The 15,751-nt window shown below is 42.0% G+C and overlaps 1 protein-coding gene and 1 long non-coding RNA gene across 6 annotated transcripts in view; one reads left to right on the top strand and one right to left on the bottom strand.

Moving 5' to 3' along the window:
• Positions 1-2,371, top strand: part of GARNL3 (GTPase activating Rap/RanGAP domain like 3) — a 252,359-nt gene extending 249,988 nt beyond the window's left edge. For all 5 annotated transcript variants that reach the window (XM_075578984.1, XM_075578986.1, XM_075578985.1 and 2 more), the window contains one exon: positions 1,900-2,371. In XM_075578984.1, the coding sequence (XP_075435099.1) occupies positions 1,900-2,062 (163 nt within the window). In that variant the 3' untranslated portion in view covers positions 2,063-2,371. The remainder of the gene's footprint in view (positions 1-1,899) is intronic.
• A 1,629-nt stretch (positions 2,372-4,000) lies between these two features.
• LOC142472152 (uncharacterized) lies at positions 4,001-8,160 on the bottom strand. The gene is made up of 2 exons (XR_012789614.1): positions 6,796-8,160; positions 4,001-5,749 (listed from the first exon to the last, which is right to left on the bottom strand). It is a non-coding gene; the product is annotated as an uncharacterized LOC142472152 (long non-coding RNA).
• Between the last annotated feature and the right edge of the window lie 7,591 nt (positions 8,161-15,751).

A 15,751-nucleotide genomic window follows, 5' to 3' on the forward strand; every position in this document is an offset into this window, starting at 1 on the left:
CTGAACCCCATTAATTTCAGCTTTGGAGACCCCCTGCTTCCAAAGATACTTACATCCCAAGGGGGTGCCAGTAGCGCTCTGCTTTTTAAAAGCGCACGCGTCACGTGGACCAATAGGAAGCCGCACCGGATGACGTCACAGGTTCCTATTGGCCCGCATGGCACGACACCTTTGATAAGCGGCCAATACGTGATCCCTCCTAGCTGAGCCAGGGCAGTTTCTGGCACCTACTACAGAGGTACGTATCTCTGGAAGAAGGAGGTCCCTGGAGCTTAAATTAATAGGATTCAGCCCCGGAGACGTCACTGCTTCTATTGTATGTTACAACAAACAAAAATTCAAAAAGATTTACCTGCTTGGATTGCTGCTTTAACGTTCTGTTCTTGTCCTTTAAAGATAGTTAGTTTTCACGTGACATTAACAGAGCATTGTGGATCTGGGCTAAAGGGAGGGTACAAAGAAAGAGTACAAAAGAAGAACAAGATATATGGAGATTAAGTTGATCTATTTAAGACTTGCAGATGAAATACGTGTGCTTAGTTAGTGCAAATAACAGCATCAGGTCTATTAGAGATCAAAGTCACTGTGCTTTCCGTGGAGGTTTTCCTTTTAATACCTTGGTTGTATTTTAGCACTGCTCTTTATATCAGTTTGGCATAGGGCTGCCAGGTGTCCAGTATTGAACCAGGCTGTCCTGTATTTGGACACACTGTCGAGTAGAAAATTAGAGGTAATACTGGGCATGTGTGTGTCCGGTGTTACTAGGGTAACTTTATTTGTCCCGGCAAAAAACGGAACAAATCTTACGCAGGCGCAGTCAGCGCTAACTGCACATGCACGAAGAACACACACCGACCACGCATGCGCGATTACCACTTGCCGGCTGCTTGTGCGCATGCTCGATCGGCACTTGCCATGAACAGACAAGTGCTGATCACAGACACGCAGTCGGTGCTCGACAGGGGGGATCCAAACACCGGGACAGCACCCACAAATGTTGGGACAGAGCCCAGCTAAACTGGGACATTTGGTCACCCTAAGTGTTACCTCTCTGGACACAGTGACCTGACCGGCTTGGGGGGGGCCGTGGGAATTCCCAGAGCAGGAATGTTGCTAGGGAGCTGAGAAGCTTCCTCCTTCTTGATTGGCTGCTGCTGGTAATGTAGGCAATCAGGAGGAGGTGTTAAGAGCCTGGGGCCAAGGAGAGGAGGAAACAGCATGGAGAAGAGAAAGGTGAGGGGTGTGTGTGTGTCTCTCTCGAGCGCGTCGCACCTTTCACCATTGTTTGCAGTATTTTTGGAGAAGCCAACTTGAGAGACCTTGATAAAGTACGCCCATAATGGGAAAAGGTACATGTGGAAGCAGCAAAGAGCATGATGCATGTTATTGAAAATGTATTTATTCTACTTGTGTTCTGTATTACCCAGAAAAGTACATTTTTGGTTTATTGCTAATTGTAGCAGAAGGTAGATCCCGGATTGTTCGTGTACGGAGATGTGTGTTGGATTTTCTTTAGAGAGTTTCAGAGGCCTTTCTTGCTGTAGTAAATACATTTACATATATTTAAGTACAAATCATTTGAAATATTAATATGTATGTACTAAACATTTTTTTTTTCTAGAGGGAAAAACAAAAACAAATGTGCAATACCTTGGTTAAAAAAAAAAAATACCATGTCATATAGTTAGAAGGTGGCCCATTTGTCTCATGTACAGATACATAAAGGGAGATGCTTTTGTTTGTAGACATAAGCCGATATTTAGTAAGCGGTACTGCACCGTGAGGCTTCTTATGGCCCAATCACTCGAATAAGCAACAAAGTGTTCTCCGACATAACAGTGCTGAGTAAATATGGCTCGTGTTGTACATAATAACGAGTCTGCCTTTTCCCTCCCGCAGGATAAATTCAGGCTCTTTTGAAAGCAACTCTGAAGGGCAGCGTCATTATTCCACCAGTTCTGATCCGGACACAAATGTCAGCGTGGAAGAGAGTCCACCATTCAGCAGCAGCCCATTCCAGATGACCACTTCCTTTGATGAAGATATTGTTGATTTAAAGTGAAGACGAATTTCAGTAAACCCCGTCCCTACAGTCACTCTTTCTTACAATTGTCTAGGCTCTGTAGGAATGTCACAACACTGCTCCTTGTGGTTAGGTGATGGGGACAATGATCGGGATGTCAATGACACTCCACAGAACAACACACTGTTATACACCCATGTAGTGGCAGAAGTAGCCTTAGAGAGTTTATTTATACATCACAATGCAGACCAGCTGCCCTGTTTTGCATCCAAACGGTGTATTGGCCAGTCCATTATAAACGTCTACAGCACGGGTGGCCAACTCCAGTCCTCAAGAGCCACCAACAGGTCAGGTTTGAAGGATATCCCTGCTTCAGCACAGGTGGCTTCTGACTGATCCACTTGTGCTGACGCAGGGATATCCTTCAAACCTGACCTGCTGGTGGCCCTTAAGGACTGGAGTTGGCCGCCCCTGCTCTACAGTATATATCACCTTGCCTTTTTAGTGTGTAGCATTCTAGTAGCTGTACGAGAAGTAACTGGTATCTTTTTAGGTTATTGTAGGTTACCTTTTGTAAGACAAATAAGAAAAGATCCATAGATGTCGTACGACAAAGGAACATTCAAGTGGCTCTACTTCAAACATTATGTGGTTCTGTCCTTTAGACCTCTCAACTTCCACTAACTTGACCACAAAGGTCGACTCTTCTTATGTCCCATATGAACAAGAGGCTTTTTTTGTTCTTGAAAACTCCCGTTCAACAGCATCTTAAGAGGACATTGTTGTGCTGCAAAAGAAGATATGAAAAAATATTTTCAGTTTAAAGCATAAAATCCATAGTGAATTACAGGGACGTTCTTAAGACAAATATTTATTAATACTTCCAGAAACGCTCTTGCTCGACATCTATCCTCCCCGCATATCTCAGTGTTTTCTAAGAGGCATCACATAAGAAAATGTAGGTTGTAAACCAATACTTAAAAAGATGACAATAACATACCTCAGAGACAGGAGGAACCAATCATGCATCATTTCTACCTGTATTCTACTTGTTGTTTTCTGTAACAAATAAGAAGTGTGCATTGCAGTCGGACACGTGGAAGGTTATTCATTAAACGGCTATATTTCCGAGCGGAGCGATATCGCACGGAAACTCCCGTTGACTTCAGTGGGAGTCCCCCATGTAACAATGCCCTGATCAGCACGATCGCAGCTGCATGAATCAACCCTCATGTAAATTAACATTATACATCCACTGTCTCTATAAATGTGCCAAAGAGTCACAATTCCTGCTTTGTTCAGAATATTGTCAACAAGATTCTTTTTGTCATATCCGACCGCATTGATTGTGCTACCTATCATGGAATATCAGACCAGCTTCAGAAGGCCAACGGAGTAGAAAAATCTTATTTCTTTTATTTTTCAAAGCAAATTGGAAAAAAAAAAAAAGATATCGCCTCAGATCATCAATTTACTTGCAGGTGTAGCATTCACTCTAGTCACTTTGAAAGCCACACCGTGAAACACCCAAAATAACAGTCTGATTTAACCAGCTGTTGAGTAGTGGATTTAAGTCAGGTCTTAGACATCGAATGACTTCTTAAAATCTATTTTTAAGTACATATCTAAATATGTACTTACCACAGGGGTGGCCAACTCCAGTCCTCAAGAGTCATCGAGAGATCAGGTTTGAAGGATATCCCTGCTTCAGCACAGGTGGCTCAATCAGTGGCTCAAAGGCTGAGCCACTAGATTGAGCCATCTGTGCTGAAGCATGGATATCCGACCTGTTGGAGACCCTTGAGGACTGGAGTTGACATACCCATACTGTATATGACAGAGCAGATTCTTTACAAACAGTTATTGAGTTGAAATGGTACTTTTTATCTCCAGAATAGAAGTATCCATGAACAACTAACTAATGGTAATAGAAGTGAACAGGATTAGCAGAATGACAAAACATTGTGTATTGGAAAGTATATATATATATATATATATATATATATATATATATATATATTCATTCATACACCTAAATATTTATACTAAAGCAGAGCGACCGACGGAAAAAATTGATATACACAATTTGATATACACATTGTTTTGTGTAAATGATTGGTAAAGGCACACAAGTAAATCATATGTGTGAATGTATGTGTATAGAGAGAGTATATATAGAGTATATATTGCTTCCACCTGTACACCCCAAAGAAGACGCATCTTGTCATGAAACGTGTTAGGGCAGTCAGCTTAAGGATGTTTAATTTCTAATTTATAGAAAGTTACACTTCATCTATTTCTGCTGCAAAGTTCAGCCATTCATTCTACTCTTATTGAATATATTATGTGAGCGAGGAACCCTCTACAAGCTATCCAAGGTTGAACTTGCCTTATGTACAGGTCATTGGCATCAGGGCAGTGAAGAGGAGTAACAGCTGTCTAGCCGTATTATTTAAGTCTCCGGTGGACTGGTCCTACCATGTCAACAGTCGTTTAAATCAGACTGCTGTAATAGTTCCAATAATTGAGAGGTAGAAAAGGAGGAGGAAACAATGGAAGAAACATCTGGTGGACACCTTTGTTGACCCAACCATGTCCAAACCTTCAAAAACGTACAGGGTTCTTCTGCAGCTATTCAAATGCTTCTGGACAGTTGTTGATCCAATCATAGGTATTTGCTTTTTCACATTACACAAGGGACCAATACAGATACCAGTCTTTTGTGCCAACAATAAAGGAAGTAGAAGCCTCTTTGGAGCTGTTGCCAAAGGTGAGAAGTGCCCATCTGTTGACTGTTCCCCCCTTCTACCGTTGCCCTTATGCTGTATGACCTTTTCTTGTACATCAAGTCATCAAATCATGCAGAGAAATAAAAAAGTGAGGTCTATGAAAAAGAAGTACAGGGGATGAAGAGGGTAACGCAGTACAGGGATTATATGGTGTTAAATCTTAAAAGGTCTATACAAACATACTATTTAACTTCCTGAATTTCAATATTTTACCAAAACATACCCAACATATTTTCTACAAGGAGACCCATAAAAAGCCTATACCGTTTGTCAAATTTTTCAGTGGACATATTTTTGGGAATACAAATCAAAAACGTGAAGCACTACATTTGGAAAGCGTATTCGAGTCGGCACCACCGGTTCTCGACGGAGTATATTTCAAGTGCACCGTTCAAATTTGTCTTCACCAGTGATAAGATTCAGGACAGGGAGTGACAATGCGGGGGCATTACAAACTGCTCTAAAAGAAAGAAACAAAAAGGATGAAAAGCTGTTGTGTGACCAGTAGGTAGCTAGGTAACAGATATAGTATATACCAAGTCCGGTCCTCAAGGGCCACCAACAGGTCAGGTTTGTGTCGGTTGGCCCTTGAGGACATGATTTGGCAACCCCTGCAGTATACTATCATTTAGGTGATGAAAATGGCCCGGAAATTTTCGTTTTAGCGTTGGTTGCAATACTCCGTCTCCAAAATCGAAATGCAATGTAACCTATCCCTTATTCCCGTTCATTTCGTACGATACAATGTGATACGTAATGGTATTTAAATGTAACCCACCACGTATTCCCCTAAAAACTTCACACGACTAAAAAGTATTTTCAAATATGAAATATTTTGTTCATAGATTCCAGTAAATGACTATGACCAATACAATACAAATTTCATCGCTCTTCCAAATGTACAATCTTCTTCGGGCTGGCTATTGGACATGTTCACCTGTAAAAAGAGAATGTTGTATATTAATAATCGAGAAGAAACACAGTATCGTTCGACACATGGAAGAACAATGACAGACCTCAGCAAGAACCAAGAGTAGAACAGAACATGAGCTTAGGAAAGACGGTTTCTCACAGAGATACCCAACCTGCTTCCTGTCTCTCAAACACCATGCAGGGATCTATGGGGGAGATTCACTAATCACTGATAAAGGGTTAATGCATAATCAAGCGCTGATATCCCTTAATAATTACCAGTCCTACGTATCTATCGAAAGAAACGTCTACATTAGTGCACACCATTTCCTAACAAATTCCTGCTTACATTTCCAATGTAAGTAAATGTAGGAAGAAATTGGCTTGATAATTGGCCCTACCTTGTTTAAGGTGCAGGTACCAAAACCAAGTGGGCATGCAAATAAGAACACCAGAAGAAGGCCATGTTCACTAAACTCCACTAGCAGCTTCGCTTGGGCTAATAGCATTGAAATGAATGGTAATTACCTTTATTTGGGTCAAATGTCAAGTGGGGAGGAAAAAAAATATATGATCAATATCCCCCCATTACTGAATAGAGATTACCAGAATAAGTAATGACTGTGGCTGAGGCTGGAATCAAACCTACAAGTTTGTATGCAATTCAAGACTGACAAATTAACCACTTGTCCTCTTAACCTCCTCAACTCAGCATCGCATGCCACCCTTCAATGGACAGCCAAGCATGTTATTAGGCAAGCATGAAAATCTTTATCCTAGAGATTCCCAACCTGTGGTACGAGTATTACTAATACTACACAACGTCCTACAACAGGGGTTGTCCAGTCTTCAAGACCTCCCCCCCCCAACAGGACAGGTTTTTTAAGGATATCCCCGCTTCAGCACAGGTGGCGTTGTCTTCGATTTGGCCACCTGTGATGAAGCAGGGCTATCCTTGAAACCTGAAATGTTTGGGGGGGGGGGGGGAGGGGTCTAGAATATTGGAGTTGAGAAGCCCTGTCCTACAACATAGTACCGCACACTAAGTGACTCGTATGTACTTTGACCAACCTGTAATCTTGTGACAGTATGGGATGTTCTGTAGCTTCGTTACGTTGGTACAGAACAAGGTTGGTGGCCACTGTATAATTCCTTATGGCGTCATTTCAATACAAGCTTTAACCTGATGCTGCTCCTCTTCGCCACACTTTATAAAAACAGCGGGACAGATACTGCACACTTTTTCTTTCACTGCTCATGCATGTCGTTGGTCAATTTTCTGATGCCAAATGAATGGGACGTGTGGGCGAGGGTTCCCCCGTCAGCACCGCAGCTAGTGTTGTGACACCTGTCGGATTAACGTGGTGACAATTCTTTCGTTTTGTGACATCCCTTCAGCACAGCAAGGTGTTGACAGCCTGTATAATGCATGCCTGCTTTGCCCTCTCCCTGCTATTGCCCTTCAACACACAAAAAAAAAAAAAGAACAACCGTTGTTTACCTGTTTAAATGTGAACTCTTGATCACTGCTTACGAGAGCCTCGAGGAGAACATTTAAAGAAAAGAAAAAAACACACAAAAAAAAAAAGGGAATATTTTTGCAGATTTATTTACTTCTTGTTATTTATTCTTGGGTATTTAACTTGTTGAATAGAAAATGTTAAGATGCTGAGGTTTGTACAAATTAGTTTTTTTTTTGTTTTTTTTTCTCTCCCGCTCTCGTCGGGCTAGTTTTATTCGTTTTTCCAAACGCCCTCAACTTTTAGCAGTGATTTTGTACCTAATGAGTATGTACTGTTAGACTGTTGCTGAACCTCTGTGATATAATATATATATATATAAACAAAAACAAACAAAAAAAAAAAACAACAACTACCACCAAGTGTCTTAAACTATATTGTATTGCCATTGTTTTTAATGCCAAGTGATAATGTCCATGTTTTTGTGCTTCAAATGTGGCCTGTAAAGATACTGAAGTATTAATATAATTACTAAAATATTTGAAGTGCTGTGTGATCACTGCTGTGAAGGTAGGTACTTTTGTTCTTGATATGTAATAAATATTTATGGAATTTGATCCGTCTTGGACTTTTATTAGACGTGCACTCAGCTCTGCATTTTAAATGCATCCGTTTTGAACAAGGCACAAGCAATGCGCCATGTCTTATGAGAAATACGGTCTGGTTGACACACAAACCAGGAGTTGGAGCGCTCAGTTACTAAAGGCACTAACCGGTGTCAGCTCCTTGGGCAAAGTCACTACTATCTCCCTGTGCCACAGGCACCAAAACATAGATTGTAAGCTCATCTGGGCAGGGACTGTGTCTGTAACATTCCTATGTTACATAGTTACATAGTAGATGAGGTTGAAAAAAGACTTCCGTCCATCAAGTTCAACCTATAAAGCAACCTATGTGCTGTGTACCGCGTGCTATACTGTCATGGTGATGCACCCTGAGTCCCATTGGGTGAAAAGCGCTATATGAAATAAAGTTATTATTATAAGAGAGTAGGAGAAAAGTAGAGCACTGCCAAAAAAGGAAATCAAAAAGGGCTGGGGCAAAAAATAAAGATTATTTATTAGGCATATGAGCCAAAAGGACAAACACACTAATTAAAAAACTCTGACGCGTTTCCCGCCATGGAGGCGCTTTATCAAAGAGTACTAAGGCTCTCCTCGTGTCAGACTATATAGTGGTCAGAGGTGAGTATACGCCCTAATTGAATCAAACAAATTAGGCAATGACCTAATTTATTTGATTCAATTAGGGCGTATACTCACCTCTGACCACTATATAGTCCGACACGAGGAGAGCCTCAGTACTCTTTGATAAAGCGCCTCCATGGCGGGAAACGCGTCAGAGTTTTTTAATTAGTGTGTTTGTCCTTTTGGCTCATATGCCTAATAAATCTTTATTTTTTGCCCCAGCCCTTTTTGATTTCCTTTTTTGGCAGTGCTCTACTTTTCTCCTACTCTCCTATCTCTCCACTATCGGTATAGCAGCATGCCCCGGTACAACTATTGCAGATCAGCTGTTTCATCCAGAGGATTTTCTCTACAAGCTGCAGAGTGGATCGGGTTTCCAGCCAGTGTGTAGCCAACACCCCAGCCCCTCACCTGTACCGGGAACTGAACACAGCTGACGGAGATGAACAGCACAGAGGAGCGGATCGTCCTCCGTCTCTCTACCAGCAATCACCCCCTTGACAGCGTCGGAACGGTACATCGTGGGAGATTCATCTGGCACCCGGTAAGGCGGCGGGAGACTCTGCGTGCAGGTCTCTACTACCATCAGCTTGTCCTATTACACCGGGTAGCCGTGACCGCATGTCCGATTAAGGAGGGTTTTACCCCATCTGCCACGGGGGGTGTGTACCATCGGCTCGGTCGGAGTCCATCCCGGTTCTATACAGGTGAGGTGGGGGTCATCCAGGCTCACACACACCATCGGCACTACCCACGGGACACTCATTGCTTTATTTTTCACATATACCGGCTCATCAAGGCATTTTGTCTCAGTGCCTAAATTAGACTTTGCAGTATTTGCAGCATCAACTTGGGGGTCCCCCCCTTTTTTCTATTATTATTATAATACTAAAGAGTATTATGAAAGGTTCACTAGAATGCTTTAGATTTTTTTTGAGGGGGAGGGTTAACCAATAATTTTGCCACTGTGTAGATCCTTTGTAAAAGCACCCTTGAATATTGAGTATAGTTTGGGGCACCGCTTCACAAAGGCATCCACCCTAGGGCACCAGAAATATTGCAGAGAAGATCCACCAAATTAATCAAGGGGATGGAAGGTCTGACATGAAGAAAAGCTATCCAAAAAGAGGTTTGTTGATATTAAAAAAGAGACTAATATGATTTACAAATATATTCAGGTACAATGTAACAAATAAAAATATCACGTGTGAGCACATTTACATCTCCGATAGGTCCACAACCCTGCCTCTCCCCATTATCACTCAGCATATAATGATTCCACTGCAGCCAGGGATTCTGGGTAATGACATGCAAATGAGCTGTAAAAGCTGTGTAATGCAGAAGGCGAAACATATATTGATCCATGTTAAAATGGATAAGAAGCAAAAAATGACACACTGCGTACTCATTTGCATGTTATTACCCAGAATCCCTAGCTGCGGTTGAAGTATTGTATGCCAAGTGATCATGAATGTATGTATTTATACAGCATTAAAAAAGGATGGAGGGATGAGGACTTACATATACATTTTAAAGAACGAATTTTGTTTCAACCCTCCTCATGCGCCAACTGTATATTTATAGCAGTGGTTCAGCATTCATTTCTATGAGGTGTTCCTGAATACACCAAGCTGACCACACAATCAGTTTCATGTGCGCTAATTAACATGTTCATTTAATAGTTTTGATCAGATACTATTTAATGTAGTTTCTGTGCATAGTCAGTAAATGCACTATTTGAAACTTACAGCCCATGTGCATACGTTGTGACTGCACAATCAAGGTGCTCAGGGACCTATCTGACATTAATAGTGTAATTGCCAGGTGTCTCAACAAATGGACTATCTACCATGTGTTTTATTAAAGGCTCAGTAAGGAATGTCCATCAACATACCTAGTTGACTACCTTTACTGTGTATACTACAAACCTTAATGCTAAAACACTAAAACACTTACACCTGTAGCCATGCCATCTATGGCTACTAATCTGCCCTTGTACTGGCAGTAAGCCCTGGTAAGAGCAGGCCTTGCCCGCAGTTAATATGGGTTTTCACCACTCTTGATTGACAGTGAGAGGCGTTGACATCAGGCCTGAGAATGTCCAATCGTGGGACAGACCTGGTGCCCTCCTCCTGGCTGTATTTAAGGGCAGTGCCGCTCCAGATTCAGTAGTGCCTCTCCCGACTGGGAGAAGTAGGTTGCACATATGGAGCCTGAGATTGTGGCCTTCCCTGTTCCTCTCCCCCTTGGGGGAGAGTGAGTGTAAACCTATACCCAGACTCCTGATAGGGGAGTCGGGAAGAGCTAGGACAGCTGCAGGGGCCCTGACCTGTAGTGGTTGTCCAGGGATCATCATCCAGTGGATAGCTGATCCTGAGAAGCTGTGATTGAGCAGACCACTGCTGTGTTGTGGTGTATTCAATAAAGACCATTCCTGTTTGCATATACCTCCTGCCTGGTGTGTGATCTTACTGGGAGGAGAGGGAATAATTCTAACGTGGGAGATCTTCTCCATTCATCTTGGAGCCTGCGGCAGATGGAGGCTCTGCACTGCTAGAGAACCATGTGGGTAATGTACCCCAGAAACGTGATCCTGTGTCCCCACTACCATCGGCGGACAGCTCAGCCCTCCTGTTACCAGAAGGTATCATGCACCACCCGACTAGTAATGGCCAAATCTCCCACCGGGTGGGGGAAACAGTGTTACACACCCTAGCAGTTACCAAGTGTTTTTATGCTACATCTAAGCCAGTCTTGATTTACATCGACACATATTGTTCCATTGTGTGTTTTAACTCCTAACATAACTCTCGCTCGGGGGGCTAACTAGGCACTGTCTAAAGTGGGACTGTGCTCATTATGCTTACTACAATTTACGCAATATTCAAGCTTATAGAGTAGGACCTTCAGGGGTGGGTGCAGCTACGTGACGTTACCTCCCACCCTTTATTCTTTCACGGATTAGGGTAAGTTTTTATATATTCTTACCTCCAGGTATTCTACACTTCTCAGCTATTTAACTTGAAGTGGTGTTCATGAATACACCAAGCTGAGCATAATTGTTTAGCAAGTGGGGTGCTATATACATACCTCAAACAGCTAATTGTGCCGTACCCCTTATCAAGTGCTAACTGTATACCAATAGTAGTGGTTCAGCGACTGACGAATATAAGGCGTCGTTCTATACACAAAGCCGACTACTTTTAATAATGTATTTGAACTATGTAAATGTTCATCTAACATCAGACACTATGGTCTAATGACTAGGTGGTGTTCACTTGACCACCTCTCCAATAGCCTACCCCCAGTCTCTGGTTACAACCTATTACATATATTTATGATTGTATACCAGAAAAGAGAGTACTCATTTAATTCTCTTAATCAGTATCACAGTATTAGTGATCATTCGTTTATGTGCTTTGTTATTTTGTTTGGTCCAACTTAATTTTATTTACTATCAACCATTAAATGTTACGTTTAAAAATTTTCATATCTCCAATTTGGCGAGTGCCGTACTATAGGGTGTCTTTTCACTTGTTTCGGCAAGTTATCTCTGTTCTTTATTTATATAGCACTATTAAAGTACACAGCGCTTCACAGCAGTAATACACGTGACAATCATATAGATAACAAATAATATAAATAACACAAAGGGGAGAAGTGCTTTAGACATAAAAGTAACATATAGGAAAAGGAGTCCCTGCTCTGAAGAGCTTACAATCTAATTGTATTGAGTGGGAGACGTGAATGTGCTCACAAGTGATATTTGGCATTTGCTGTACGGTGGAGGAGTTGTGTCGCTTCTCTACTCACCATAAATTAATTTGTATACCAGGTCGAAACTAGGACTTTAAGACAGTACGACCGACACAAGGTAATCCCTTAAGGAAAGGGTTCTTTACGGTATGGGCAATTAAAATGTGGAATTCATTACCCATGGAGACTGTGATGGCAGATACAATAGGTATGTTTTTTAAAAAAAGGCTAGACATCTTTTTAGAAAGGAAAGGTATACAGGGATATACCTAATAAGTAAACATGGGAAGGATGTTGAACCAAGAAGAAATTGCCTTAACGGCGGTCAGGATGGAATATATTGTTTCCCTTATAAGACATTTTTTTTTTAATGGCCTTTCTCTGGATAAATGCAGATATAGGATGAGTATATCCGTTAAATAAATATAAACATAAATTGAACTTCATGGACATAAGTCTTTTTTTCCACCTCATCTACTTTGCAACAAGCCATGAATATTGCACAAATTAAAGCACATAAAATATTGTTACCCATCTAAGTTAAAAACAAACAACAAAAAAAAGCCTTACACTTCTCTCCGCATGAAAACTTGCAATTGCAAGAGAACGATTCTCTTATTTTGGCTTCTGCACTTAGGGTCACAACTCGGTCGTGCCGTGAAACTACAAAGGCTTGACATTACCATATAATGGGTGAGATCGCCAAATTCGGATGCCTGGATCCTTAAATAAAAATACATTTTGTTTTTTTGTTTTTTTCTTCTGAGGCCCAACTGGGGAAAAGAACAGTAACACAATCACAGACTTGCACAGACTGCCCCGATTCTCTGGTGAAGGAAAAGGAACAGAGACAGCAATGCTGCAGCACACAGGACTGAATTACAGAGCGGGCGTCGGAAAAAAAGGGGACGCTGTCGATTTTTACAGCCATTTTTCTCTCAAATTAAAAAAAAAACATTACTGGAAAATGGCCCCATGTGGTGTGCTCAGGGCAATTTGTGACATTAAAAAGGCACAATTCACAAAAATATTGGACTCCAAAAACATCACTGCACTTTATAAGCAGCAAGGTTTTTTTTTAAATTTGGGTAGAACCGCTGATTTCTTATGTACACTTAGATTGTAAGCTCTTCGGGGCAGTTACCCCTTTCCCTGTTTTATGCCTGAAGCGCTTATTTCCATTGTGTTATAATATTATGGCACGTATATTGTAAAGCGCTATGTACCTGGATGGCGCTATATAAAGACATACATACGTGTACAGTAGACCCCAGCAAGGGAGAAATGTATCTGCGACTCCTAGAAGACAGGGGAAAACAAAATAGCTGTAAGCTGTGTTGGTGCCTACAAACAGGGTTGCTATCTTCTATTGAAGGCTTAACCGGAGACTTTTTGCAATAAAATAGTTTCCATTAATTTATCTTATTTATATATTTAGATCTCTTTGAAGTGGGTGTAATGTTCATTCTTTGTGCTAGAAAAAACACGGTGGAAAGTTATAAGACTGCAGAAGACACTGCCGCTGTAAATTCAAGCCAAACACTCTGAAGGTGCTGCGGTTATAATGCACACAGTGCCTTTCTGGGGGAAAGTAAGTGGTGAGTTACAGCCCGAGCCTTTTCATTAAGCTTTTACCCAATAAATTCTGCATTCTCATTTTCCTGGAGACCATGCATATTCCATACCATAGTCATCGGATACTTCACAATGTTCTCAGGTTGTTAGATTGCATTAACGAGAAGAAGAAAAAAATGCATCTTTTTCAACTGACAGCGTAATACACCCATCCTGACATTTTAATACAGCGCAATATTTCCTCCTGGTCAGATGGCGTTCTCAGCATGACAGTGTCATTATTTTAGTGGAACGTACAGATTGTCATTCGGCCATTCTTTAGGTTCCAGTCAGTCAGTGAAGCAGTATTGGTCCTACAGAAATCTGCATCTTATAGAGTGAACCTCAGAGGGCAAACACACCAATTAATTATTGTTATATATTGACCTGCTGAAAGGAATCCAAACCTGTCGGGAATGTAGATTTTCCTTTTGTCGATTATGAAGCCGAGACAGTCACAGATAAAAAGGTGCACCTCTGACTTTAAGTGGGGAGACTGTGTTATTCCGTGGTTAAAATAAACATGCAGCACTCTAAAGAAGTCGGTTTAAAGGAGACTACTGCAGCATAACTACAATAATCATTCTGTTTTGTACCTGTTCTCTCACTCTGTATTAATTCCCAACTAATTGTTCCTCTGATGGTGTGGGGAGATCTCCATAAGGGAGAGGGAGTGGCTCAGGGAGTAACGACACTGACTGGCACTAAGAGCCTGGTTCAATTCCCGGTGTCGGCTCCTTGTGACCTTGGGCAAGTCACTTTATCTCCCTGTGCCTCAGGTACCAAAAACATAGATTGTAAGCTCCACGGGGCAGGGACCTCAGCCTGCAAAATGTCTCTGTAAAGCGCTACGTAAAACTAGCAGCGCTATACAAGAACATGCTATTATAGATCATTTAGATCAGGAGCGGGCCAACTGCTGTCCTCAAGGGCCACCAACAGGCCAGGTTTGAAGGATATTCCAGCTTCAGCACAGGTGGCTAAATCCATCATTAACTGAGCCACCTGTGCTGAAGCAGGGTTATCTTTAATACCTGACCTGTTGGTGGCCCCCGAGTTAACCTCCCATAATGTGACCATCTTGCCTCCTGAGCATGCCCTGCTCTTCTTTTTAATGTATTGCTAGTGTTTAGAATGATTTTCTCTCTCTCTGGTGTCCGAGGTAACCATGGTAACCTTTGGATTGCACGATGCCCTGGGAAAGGCTCCAGTTTAGCTTCCCAGACACTTTATATTTGACATGCTTATGGCCACAGAGGACTGTAGTTGGCCACCAGATTTAGGTTATTAATGGCGATCAGCTGTCACATATCTGGAAAACCACAGGGGAGGGGGGAGGCCCGCCTCTGCGCATGCGATGGCGGCTGCTCCTGCGCATTCGGCGAAAGCCGCCACTGCGCATGAGCACGCGCACTCGGAAACAGCCTTTCTGTGCATGCGCACTCAGCAACGGCAACTTCTGCGCATGAGCGACCTGCAACGGCCGCTTCTGCATATGCGTGGCCTGCACCCGACAATGATGTCACTTCCATTACGCATTTTCATCCAAATCAAGAAGATTTGTCCCATCAAAATTCATAAGGTGCCACCAAAGAAGCTTCACTTCAAAAAGTGTAGTATATAAGTAGGGAGAGATTAGTGAAAAAAGGCTTAAGATGGGAGAGGTCTGTAGAGGAGAAAGGTGCAAATAGGAGATAGCCTTGGGTGAAGAGCAGAAGAGGTGCGTAGGGGTGCAACAAGAGATCAGAGGTTAGATATATAAAAGGTGCAGAGGAGTGTAGAGCTTTGAAAGAAAGGAGCGTAATGTAGTTTATACAGTGAAATAAAAATATCACTTGTAGATACATTTGCATTTCTCAGACAGGTCTGCAACCCTGCCTTTCCCCATTATCTCTTAGCATTCAGTGCTTCCACTGCAGCCAGGGATTCTGGGAAATGGCAATCAAATGT

Source organism: Ascaphus truei, chromosome 21 (genome assembly GCF_040206685.1).
Source record: "Ascaphus truei isolate aAscTru1 chromosome 21, aAscTru1.hap1, whole genome shotgun sequence".
Lineage (NCBI taxonomy): Eukaryota > Metazoa > Chordata > Amphibia > Anura > Ascaphidae > Ascaphus > Ascaphus truei.